The sequence below is a fragment of the Dermochelys coriacea genome, chromosome 16 (assembly GCF_009764565.3).
Source record: "Dermochelys coriacea isolate rDerCor1 chromosome 16, rDerCor1.pri.v4, whole genome shotgun sequence".
Taxonomy (NCBI): domain Eukaryota; kingdom Metazoa; phylum Chordata; order Testudines; family Dermochelyidae; genus Dermochelys; species Dermochelys coriacea.
Window position 1 is genome coordinate 8,153,860 of NC_050083.1, and position 11,928 is coordinate 8,165,787.

Sequence of the window (11,928 nt, forward strand, 5' to 3'; positions counted from 1 at the left end):
AGCCTCCGTTCCCCAGGGCTGCCAGTCCAGCACCTTTCACCAATGCCAAAAAATTATTAAGAGACAACAAGCAAACCAAACCTAGCCAGGGTCTGGCTCCATCCTGATGAGAACTGCCGCACCAGCAAGCCCTACTGTGGTGACCAGGCTGTAGTCTTCCATCAGGCTCATGTGTGACCTGAGTGAGAATATCTAATGGCAGAACTGGACCCGCTGTCTTCAAGCTAATTTGACCTGTCTGGCAGTGCGATGAACTGAATTGAGCTTATATCCTTCCAGCGGGGGCTGAAGGACCAGGCCGGGGGAAATACTTTACTACAGCAGTTCTGAGTGTGGTTTGTATCACGAACACAGGGTCTGACATGTTTCCGGGCCGGCCCAATGACTTTGCAGCCTTGACCCTTCCCATGAAGGGCCTGTCTTTGACCTCCTCTCCACAGGGTTTCGGCTGCACCCACAATCTCTCTTGTCAGTACCCTCGTGTCTTCCCCATTCACCCTAATTTCTGTGGCTCCCCACTAAAGCAGCCTAGCCTCCAGCTTTTGTCTGGAGGCTTGGGCTTTTCACTCTTTGCCCCTGCCCCGTCGCTGCCTTCTACTGCTTCAGGATTTACTTGGCGAGAGGTTAGCCTTTTCCACAGCTTTCCCTCCCAGCTGCCACTGGAGCCTGCCCTGCGCGTAAAGTGTGCGTGCTATGGGCCAGCTGGGAAGGGACACAGACAAAGGAGATGGGGCAAGACAGCTGGGGACAGAAATAGAAGTGCAGGAGGGAGGAGCACAGACAGAGAGGAGGCAGACTTGAGATTTCTCAGGGGAGGCTGAGCCGTGAGAAATGGGGAGGGGGGAAGCACAACAGGGACAGTGAGACGGGGGACTTCAGGTGAACTCGCCATTTTTTTAAGGGGCCAAGGCGAGCTGCCTCTGGAGTCAACACAGGAGGGGACAGCCAATCCAATCCCAAAAAATGTGGAAATTTAAAATCTATTTTGGTTTTCAAATAGTCTGTGAACATGCAAATGAGCACACATGCTTATGTAAATATATGCACATTTGTTCACAGGTCTTTAGAGGGCACAGTTGGGGGTGTAGGCAGGTTTGATTCCCCACCTCTTCCCTAGGTGCAGGCACCTGAGGATGACTGAGGAAAGCTCCAGGCTCCTAGGGCTTTCTCCCTGGCTACCCCAAAGGCCGGCTGCATGCTGCAGTAGAAGGAGCTAGCTCAGACCTGCTGCTGTACAGAGACTTTGGCACTACCTCAAATCTCTTTGATGCCCAGGCCTGGAACAACTGCCCTGTGGGTCCTTATCAGCAGAATAGCCAGTCAAAGGCTATTGAGGATTTTTCACTGAACATTTGAAAAGAATTTTTGTTTTGTTTGGAATTTTCTGGATAATAAAACAAACAAACACCCCCCCCCCCCCCCGCCACAGGATTTTGACCATAAACCAAAACATTTGCATTCTCTATTTTTTTTCCTCTAGTTCTTCCCTTTTTTCTTTCCCCTTTCCCCACTTCCTCTCCCGCTCCTCTCATCAAGCATGCTGCTGAAAAAAAGGGGGGGGGGGATTCTACTGTATGTGTGTTTCTGGAGGGGACGACCCAAAGGCATTTTTTGGTATTTGTTTTTTTTCATTGAACAAAACAGAAAATAATGAAAGAAAATTCATGGAAAATGAAATCCTTTTCCATTTAAAAAAAGAAAATCAACCAGGTCTAAATCCAACAGCCCACAGAACCTTATCTAATGGTGACTCCCTTCCTGGTGTTGTGCAGAATGCAACATTTTAAGCCCAAATAGGTGGGTTGTGCGCTTGAGAGGAAGGCAGGGTCATTGATGTCTCTATATTCTAGGTGGATCCCTGATTCACGAGCTGTTGATTTTCTTTACGGTGGAATAACGTGCACTCTGCATTTGGCAATGAGGAACATTCGGGTAATGCACCATCTAAGAAGCAAAGCAAAACAACTCTAGTAAATGTGTTGTCAGTTTAAATGAGAGTGCCAGTGATTTAGACTTCTGTAATTCTCTGAGTAGGCATGACATTGAGAAAAGTACCCCAAATCTGCCAGCCTAACTGGAAGGGAGGGGAAACGGAAAATAAAGAATTTAATCCATGAATTACTTTGCACCTTATGTTTCAGTTTTCTTCTAATACATAGTTGGGCTGAAAAGAGAAGTTTCTCTGTTAGGTCAGTGTGTGTATTTCTTCACTGATGCAGAAATGTTTCTTTATGATGTTCCAGCAAATGTTATGGGATTTTTTTATAATTTATATTCCAGCATTGTCTATTGGCCCAATCAAGACTGGCCCCTAATGTACTAGATACTGTGTACCCAAAGGGTAAGAGACAGTCCCTGTTCTGAAGAGCTTAGTATCTAGCCAGACTAGAGAGACAACGGGTGGGAGAAATGAAGCATTATTAGCCTTGTATTAGAGATGGGAACCTGAGGCACAGAGAGACTTACTGCCTTATCTCTTTTACACTCATGTTACTCCTGATTTGCTGGTGTAATTAAGAGTAGCAGACCCTAAATGATGTGCCCAAGGTCTTGCAGGAAACCTGTGGCAGAATAGAGAATTGATCCTATATCTCCTGAGTCCCACACCAGTATATTAGCAACACGCCCAGCCTTCCTCTTGGTAGCTGGACCATTTCTGTGGACCTGTGTTCAAATCCTCCCCCAGATCCTAGATAAGATGAATGTTGTCATCACAACAACAAAAAACGCTGCCCTGTTCGTCATAGTTTCTGCTAGGAGCAGCTTGGCCCTTGACTCTCAGGGCAGTTCTGGGGCAAAATTGGTGGCTCAGGACTATAGCAGAGGGGGCCAGGTGGGAAGTGCATCAGCAAAGCTGTCTGGGAAAACATGCACATCACCTGCCAGCTCTAAGCTCGATCATTGCCGGCCTCCTCTTCCTTTCAAGAGCATTAAAACAAAGTTAAAATACAAACATTTCTGACTCAAAGAGCCAACCCATCCCCTCTCCTCGACTGGGAAATCCTGGTGACTCTGATTACTTCCCCTGTCCCCTTGTGAGCTCAGCATGCTGCTAGAATTAAAATGTACGTTGCTTGCAAGAGAGCAAAGCAGAGCAGAAGCCCAAGGCTCGTTTTTTAGATGTCTGGGTTTGAGATCGTTTTTTCCCTTGTATTGATTTTTTTGTGTAGTGCAATTAAAAAAACAAACAAACCCACTCCAACCTAAGATCCATTTACCAAGGATTCAGATGTCGCCTCCAGCTAATTATCGGGGCAGATGAATGGTAATCCTACTTTTCACACCCACCCCATCCTTGCTACGACCACTCTAGAGATTCAGTTTTGGCCACTGGTTTGTACACCGGCTTCTAAAATGTACAGATGAGCTAACCCAGCACAATCTGTATAAGTAAAAGCTTTTATAAGAACAAGTCTGATATCTTTTGGGGAAACGGGGATCTCTATGTGTCTGTCTATCTTGCCTCACCAGTCATTTGTCTGGCAGCCCGGAAAAAGCAAGTATCAGGACGGTTAAAGAGTACATTCATCCGTACAAACTGCTTCAGCTGAATGTCTGGTGAAATGCAATGGTGATTATCGATTGTAGCAAGGAAGCAATGTCAAATATGCTAATCGATTAATTGGGCAGCAACCAGAAACGACAAAATGAGGCTTGTGTTCTTTTAAATTGCCTGGGAGGCAGGATTGTTTTAAATATATTTTCAAGCTTCAGATCAGCATGTCTCTTTTTGTCGCTTCTTAGCAGTGCTTAGCAATGCTGCACGGTACCTCACTAGAGAACCAGCAGCCGGAGCTCTTTATAACTTGGACAGAATATTACAGCCTTTTAAAAGATTGCCCAGCTTGCTGCCTTGTGTATCCAAGTGAATAGAATGTTAAAATAATGCTAAGGAGATTTGATTTTTTTTTTTTTAAACGCCTGCTTGGCAGAGGCAGAGTGTGAGAAGAAAAGAACATCTCTGAGAGAATTAAAACCCTGTGTACCAAACTGAGGCAAACAAGTACAAATGGATAAAATCCACCCTCTGGCCACTTGAGCCTCTTCCATCACAAACAAGTCTTCTAAGACAGAGCTGCACAAGGGGAACACACCAGCTAAAAGGATAGACTGCTTGTGAGCCGTCACATCGCTCTACCGTATTCTGTATTTATTTTGCTTTCCAACAACAGATCTGTCTCATCACAGCCTCTGCCCTGGCTCCTTATCCCCGAAACGAAATCACAGAATCCTTTCAAAGATGCTGATCTGAGTTACGCTGGTGCAAATCTAGGGTGGGTCCACTGACTTTGGTGAGTTACTCTGGATCTACACCAGCATGAATGAGATCAGAATCAAACTCATCGAGGCAGATCCTCTGATGTGGTAAATCCATGCAGTTCCATTGATACTGGTGGAGTTACTCTAGATTTACATTGGTGTAGCTTAGATTGGAATCGGACTCATTGGAATTCTGCTGATTTATGTCAGCAGAGGATCTGGCCCAATTATCTATTTCCTTCAAACTGAAACAAATGAAAGCAGTGAGCTGCAAAATAAGAACCTGACAATAAATTAGGGTGACCAGACAGCAAGTGTGAAAAATCGGGACGGGGGTGGAGGGTAATAGGTACTTATATAACAAAAAGCGCTGAATATCAGAACTGTTCCTATAAAATCGGGACATCTGGTCACCCTACAATAAGTGAAGAGGAGAAATGTCTCCTGGTGTGATACATAGCTCTTATTGTTTTTGAATTGAAAGTGTGTTGGACAAAATATTATGGGTTAGTGAAACATACACTCATTTGTCTGCTGCTATAATACCAAGGATATACTCTAGCAAGAGTAAACACAGCCAGGTGAGCTCTAGAAAGCAGAGACAATCCAAACATCTTCACTTAAGAGTATGATTTAAATTACAATGTGCTTTTGATAAGCCCCTGAGTGCCAGAGTGATGGAGCTACAGTTGTAATGAAGTCATTTAATTCTGATTTGGATGAAACACACACAGACTACGGAGCAGGCTAGGCATAAAACCCCAGCGCTCGCACTGGGTTAAGAAGCCAGTCATTAAATGAATTTGATTTGGAGTGCTCAGGTAATCTAGCTACTTATGTTAGAATCCTACTTTTTCTCTCATTTACACTAAAATATCTTAGTCCAGGTCATGGTACAAAAGTAAATTTCCAGGTGGAATGGTATGTAACTCATAAATTATGTCTCCTTTGTCTGGCTTCGTGGCAGTCTTATCTTGGACCCAAGTTTCCACTCTTGGGATATCCTGTCTTTGTAAGACTCTTTCAAAATGATTACTATTCTATGAATTGTCTATGGGGACAGCAGCCAATAGAAAGAGGAACTGCCTCATGTCAGACTTGGTCTCTCTTGCTTCCTTCATGGAAGAATGCAGGAAAGACTAGATTATTTTTGCAAGGTCAAATAAAGGATCAAATGCTAAAAAAAGGCAAAAGTGCCTGAACTACCTTGGCCTATTGAGATGAATGTATCAGTCACTCTGTGAATTCGTTTAATAGATTCCATGAACCTATGTTTTTATTTATCTTATCTAAATGACTGACTGTTTGTCTATGCGTTTGTACGGTACTCATCATTGTGTAATCTGGGCATCTGAGAGGTGCCATATCGGATCAGACCACTGGCAGGCTATGATTCTGTCTGTGGTCAACATGTGATGCTTCAGAAGAAGGAAAGAAACCCATAAATGCAGCAGGCCGGGGGTTAGGGGGAATGGCAGAATGAGAAGAAAGGAAATTCCTTCCTGACTCCTGTGGTGGTCACCTTGTACCCTGAAGAATGAGCTTTGATTACTCCTATCTTATGGTAGCATGCTTTGCATATACTGACGTCTCCAGACACAGACAGTCAACTTTTGCTGCAGGACAATTAAGATCAGAATTCAGTAGGGAAGGCATACTCCCTTTCAACTAAATGGGGAACCAGACTAATACCCCTCAGAAGACTGGAAAGCACACTTTAATCAGTCCGCTTTAGAAGGAAAGCTACTCTCCCCTAATCATTTAAAGCAAACTTCTGGACAAGACAATGTTCAGGGAATCTTATTAGAGTGATTTATATTTTTGTGCTAGGAAAGGACCCCAGCTGGTACTAAACTCTGCTCACATTTTATAACAGCAATAACCCTAAGTCACAGGAAGAAAAATCGCACACATTTCTCTGTGCCTGAATTCTTGTGCACCTTAAACTCCCAAGGGCCAATTAGCCCTGGCATTAGCCCATTGGACCAAATTATGTTATCATTTATGCTGGTGTAATTCACTAATGTAGGTGGAGGTTTCCAGATTTAGCCTGGTGTAACTGAGAGCCGAATTTGGTCTATTGACTGTAGTGGTGTTGCCCATGCTTACGCCAAGGCTGAATCTGATCTCTATTGATTTCAGGGGGAGGTTGGGCAAGGAGTGAAGGACTGGACTCTCTGCCTGGAAAATATCCTTAACTCATTTTGTCATTGCAGCTCAAATGGTGTAGAAGATCCTCTCAAGTGCTCAGGAACCTATATAACTGCATACAACACAGTGAGTTATGGACAGGGGGGCTGGAACCATTTTTATAGTGGGGGTGCTGAGAGCCGTTGAACCAAACTGTAAACCCTGGATATAATGGAAGCTACTGCAAGCCAGGGGGTGCAGTAGCACCCCTAATTCCAGCACCTGACTATGAATGACGTTTATACCTTAACCCTGAGTTGTGTCTTTTGAAGTCAGATCCCTAACGTTATTTGAAATAGGTTTTTAGCTTCACTTTTCCTTGGGGTTTATTTCAAAGGTGGCACAGAAATACGATGCATTAATTTCACTCAGTTTTAAAATCTCCAGAGGAGCCATCCTGGCTAGCTATGTGAATCATTATGTGATTGCCTTTTAAAAGAAGGAGCAGGGTTTCTTCAGTGCCACTGAAGTGTACTATACGCATGATTCTTCATCAACAGACCACAAGAGCTCTGAAAGATGCCAGTTCCCCTGGATATGTGATGAAATGGTTGTTTGAAAAAGTTTCAGCCCATGTGTAGATAATTTCTGAGCTTCCATTTTATACCCTGATCATTTCAAAATACCCACAAGGAGACCTTTTATGGAATAGCCCCTTGACAAATTTTATTATATAACAATACTGTTCGGAGAAGAAGCTCCAAATGCTTTGCACAAACACTAATTAACGAAGCCTAAAAATATCCATGTGAAGACGGTAGATATGGTTATCTACATTTTACCAGTGGGTAAATGGAGACACGGAACTGTTAAGTGAATTGCCCAAGGACACAAGGGTAAGTCAGTGGCAGAGCTATGAATAGAACTCAGGAGTCCTGGCACCCAGTCCCCATCTCTAATCACTGCACCATGCAACGTAAATTTTCTTTCAGTTTTGCGAGCACAGAATAGCATATTAAATTGATGAGATTCCATTTTTATTCTCCTATAATTTTTCTTTAAATGTCAAAAACTTCAGTCTGGTCCTGAGATTATTTATACCTACATTTCAGCTTGGAACAAATTTCTTTTGCCGGGGGGTAGAGATTTTAAAATGTTGGGAAGGGAAAAGTTGACAGTTTAAAAATGAAGGGTTTGATCCTGTAAATGTTTATGCAAGCAATTCTTACTCAACAGGTCATCCCCATTGAAATCACTGGGTCTACGCACAGGAGTAAGGGATTGTAGAAGCAAGTGCTGGTGAAAGGTACCAAACTGACTGGGCTGGAAATCAAAGTGCTTCAGTTATCCACAGAAGAACTAAAGCACAGGCTACTAACGGCAGGACAGCCTTCCAACCCCTGACCTCTCCTCCCCATCTCTGCCAACGTACCTCAGCCCCATGGGCCAGACTGTCTGGTTCATTGAACCCTTGGCCGTTCTGCTAAGATTGCCAGCTATTGTGCCATGGGACATCTCTGGATTGAGCCCACCAACCTATTTCACCAAAACATCTTGCTGTCAGAGGGCAACAACTTTTGGTGACTCTAACCTGAGTTACCTTTAGAGACTAACAAATTTATTTGAGCATAAACTTTCGTGAGCTACAGCTCACTTCATCGGCTGTAGCTCACAAAAGCTTATGCTCAAATAAATGTGTTAGTCTCTAAGGTGCCACAAGTCCTCCTTTTCCTTTTTGTGAATACATACTAACACGGCTGCTACTCTGAAACCTGAGTTAGGTTCACATCAGTGAGCTGCAGCTGTAAAACTCCTTTTGTGGATACCCGCCACCTAGTCCCCTGGCTGGTGAACTCTGATTTATGGCACCACTGTCATTCTTATTTATTTGTATTACAGTAGGTCTCAGGGGCAGGTTGGGGATCCGTTGTACGAAGTGCATGCAGGGAACGTTCCTGAGCGGCTTGCAACTCAGGTGTGTGACTATTCTCTTTTTCATTCTGGTCTAGCAGTAAGAAAGGGGACCTGGGTTCTATTTTGAGCACTGCCACTGAATCACTGTTGGTTGGGGGGTGAGGGGAAGTCATTTTTCCACTCGGTGCCTCAGTTTCCTTACCTGTGGGAGGTGGTAGGATGCTCTAGTGCATAAGATATGAGGCAGACCAGGGTTCAAATCCAGGTTTAATCACCGATTTCCTGAATGACCTTGAGCAGGGCACTTAGTCTCTTTGCGCCTCAGTTTCCCAACTGCAAAATGAGATGACAGCCCTGCCCCCACAGAACTGCAAAGGGGGCGGGGGGGGGGGGGATCCTTGAATGTTACTGAAGTGCTCAGACACTGTGGTAACGGGGTCTCTAACTGGATAGACAAACATTTGGACATAGAATAGTGATACTTATCCACCTTTGAGAAGCGCTCTCAGGTCGCGGCTGTGCGCAGCATAGTCCTGCCCTTTAGTATTTGTTATGCTCTCTACAGTCCACTGACTGGCATGTCCCTGTGCATTGTTAACGCCTGTTTTTTCGCCCTTCCAGCATGCCACGGGACTGATCCTGATCTCTCCTTCAGAGGTGCGACTCAGGGGCCACGCCGCAGCTGAATGTTTGGAGTTGCTCACGATTTACACCCCTGGGCCAGAGACAGCATCCTGCCCACGGTCTTCAGGGGTCTCAGGTTCACGATCCGGGGGTCAAAACCCTGCCGCCCTTCCCACATTGCTCACTTACCTTGACAGCTTCGGCGTGGGTCACTCCGTCCAAGGACTTGTCATTGGCCCTCAGGATCCGGTCCCCGACCCGGAGCCCTTCTTTCTCCGCCAGGGAGCCCGGCTCCACCAGGGAGACGTAGATGCCCACCCCGTGCTCGGCGCCCCCTCGGATGCTAAAGCCCAAGCCTTCGTTGGTCTGGCTCCTCTTCAGGCTCACCTCCCGCAGCTCCTCCGCGGCGGGGGCGCCGAACCCCGCCGGGGCTCCCCGGGCGGCGGGCGGAGGAGCGGGCGGGGGCCAGCCGGGAGCCGCGGGCGGGCCGGGGCCCCCCAAGCCCGCCGCGCCGCAGCCGGGCAGGAAGTCGGCCTTCAGGTAGAGCCCCTCCGAGGTGTACCGGTCGAAGAGCAGCTGGTCGGAGCGGGGGATGACCAGGCGCAGCAGGGGCAGCAGCTGCCGCTTGCCCGGGCTGTCGAGCAGGACGCGGAGGGTCTGCACCAGGTCGAAGACGTTGCGGCGGGCGTGGTAGACGTTCAGGCAGTGGATGAAGCGCTCCCGCTCCGGCTCGCTCAGCAGCAGGGTCAGGGCACGGTGCAGCTTCCGCACGTTGGCCGAGAGCAGCCGGCCCCCGGCCCCCGCCGGGCCCGGGGCGCTGGAGCAGGAGGAGTTGCCGGACCCGCGCTCCAGCTCGGCGCTCATCTCCCCGCCGCCCCGGGGCGCGCCTCCCGGTCAGCGCCTCCTCCGGCCGCCCCCTTCCCCGAAGGGGCGGGCCAGGCCCCGGGACCCTGGCTCTGCACCGGGACCGCCCTCCGCCGCCGGGGGGGGGGGGGGGGGTGCGCGGCTCGCGGGCCCGGCCAGCGGAGCAGGGGGAAGCCCCCCTCCCCCGAACACCCCCGTCCCTGGAGCCGCGCCGCGGGGGAAGCCGGAAAGTAGCTGGGAACCCGCCCCCGGCTCTCCCGCCCCGTCCCTGGCCAGGGAGGCGCGATCTCTCCCCACGTCCCAGGCGCCGCCGCGGGGGATCCCTCCGGGCTCCTTCTTCGCCTTGGCAGAGCTGGGGAGCCCCGCGCCGGGCTGTCGGGAGCCCCCCAGCCCTGCGGCAGGGAGCAAGGGTGGAGCTCGCCGCCGACTCCCAATCCGGCCCCCGCCGCGCGGCTCCCTTCCCCCAGGTCTCCTGCTCTCAAGCCCCTTTCTTCGGCCGAGCGGCCGGCGCCCCCGCCCGGCGCCCGCTGGCTCGGGCTCGGCAGAGCGACTTTGCCGAACTGTTGAGCCAGGTCCCGGCCCGGCCCGCGGCCAGCGGCTCCGCAGGAAATGACGTGTCTGCCCGCGGCGCCCCGGTTGCCAGGAGACAGGGCGACGCAGTCCCCGCGCGCTCCGGCCCGGGGGCCTGGGGGCCTCGCGCGGCTGCAGGCTGGTGGTGGGGCTTGGATACAGGAGACCTGCGGGGCCTCTTCTCTCCTTCCTTCCCTTTCCACGTTATAAAAGCAGCGACAGCCTCTGCAATCACCCGTGGCCGTTATAACCGCGGGGGCTGGCTGGGGGGGGGGGGGGGTCAGGCAATTTCACACAGCGGCTGAGCATGCATGGAGATACGCTTCTAGAGCCGGTCGGCGAATTGTTTATTAAGCAAAGAGGGTGCAAGGGGAGAGGAAATGCAATGAATGGACTTGCAAATCTCGCAGCACGTGCTGTTCTGGAAGGGGATGTGCAGCGTCTCTGAGTTTGAACGTTATGAGTCTGATTCTGCTCCTATCCTGTACACTAGGGTAAACCAGGAGAGACTCCATTGAAGTCAAGGGAGATCCGCCGGTGCAAAACTGGTGCACCTGAGAGATGTCAGACCTTCTCTTTGTTGTCAGTTGTTTAGACATACTGAAATTCTCTTTACTACGTTTTTTTAAAAAAAAATGGACAAACAAGTTGTCTGAGGTGTCACTGTCGAATGTGGGGACGAATGGTCTACCCAGGAGCTAATTTCCCTGGCATGTGGTTAATGTTCAAATGTCCTTAGCTTGGTTTTCCCATTATACTAAAATAATACTTCATATTTACCCAGCACTTTCCATCTTCAACTTGCTTGAGAAACATCGGGCAATTAATTCTCAGTGCACATCTTTGCTAGGTAGCTCACATTCCCTGATATGATGGTGAGATTGCAGAAGTGCCTGGTGACTCTGGGGGATGCAGTGCTGGGGTTCACATGGAGGCACCTGAGAGAGGCCTGATTGTTAGAGTGTGAGTGCTGACCACTTTCTAAAATCAGGCCAATTTATAGTCAGGCACCAGAACATTAGGCAACCAAAGTCCCTTTTGTAAATCTTGGCTATAATAAATGCCTACAGAGATAGATGGATAATGATCATCCTTGTTTAATAAGATTGAAAGCAGAGAGGTGAAGTGGTTTGCCCAAGCCCACAGAGGGTGTCTGTGGCAGAGATGGACTTAGATGTTTAGGCCATTAAACCATGCCGCTCTCCTCTCTAATTATAGTTGTCGTGTCTGGGTTTAATAATTCATCTCCATATGTGATTAACCTCTAATCTGTTTACTAATAAGGATAGTAGTTGTATGATGGGGCTTAGGGACCTCGGCTGAGATCAGGTCCCCTTTGTGGTAGGTGTTGTACAGACACAGAGCAAGAGACCATACCTGCTCCAAAGATCTTACAAACAAAGGTCCTGACCCTGCATTGTCAGCTATGTGAGTCTGCCCCCAGGCAGAGCCCCATAGAGGTTAATTGGGCTCCATGCAAGTGCAGGGCTCTGTCTCCATGCAGCACATTGCAGGATTGGAGCCCAAATATGGGGTTTAGTTTGTTTTGTTTTGTTTTGTTTTGGG

General features: G+C 48.5%; 1 protein-coding gene and 1 long non-coding RNA gene across 5 annotated transcripts in view; one reads left to right on the top strand and one right to left on the bottom strand.

The window, feature by feature from the left end:
- The window catches only part of WHRN (whirlin), a 117,086-nt gene extending 107,126 nt beyond the window's left edge, over nucleotides 1-9,960 (bottom strand). For all 4 annotated transcript variants that reach the window (XM_043498754.1, XM_038374933.2, XM_038374934.2 and 1 more), the window contains exon 1: nucleotides 9,118-9,960. In XM_043498754.1, coding sequence (XP_043354689.1) covers nucleotides 9,118-9,792 — 675 coding nt within the window. In that variant the 5' untranslated portion in view covers nucleotides 9,793-9,960. The remainder of the gene's footprint in view (nucleotides 1-9,117) is intronic.
- On the top strand, nucleotides 7,627-9,121 carry LOC119844289. The gene is made up of 3 exons (XR_005289213.2): nucleotides 7,627-7,696; nucleotides 8,290-8,365; nucleotides 8,926-9,121. It is a non-coding gene; the product is annotated as an uncharacterized LOC119844289 (long non-coding RNA).
- Nucleotides 9,961-11,928: the final 1,968 nt, after the last annotated feature.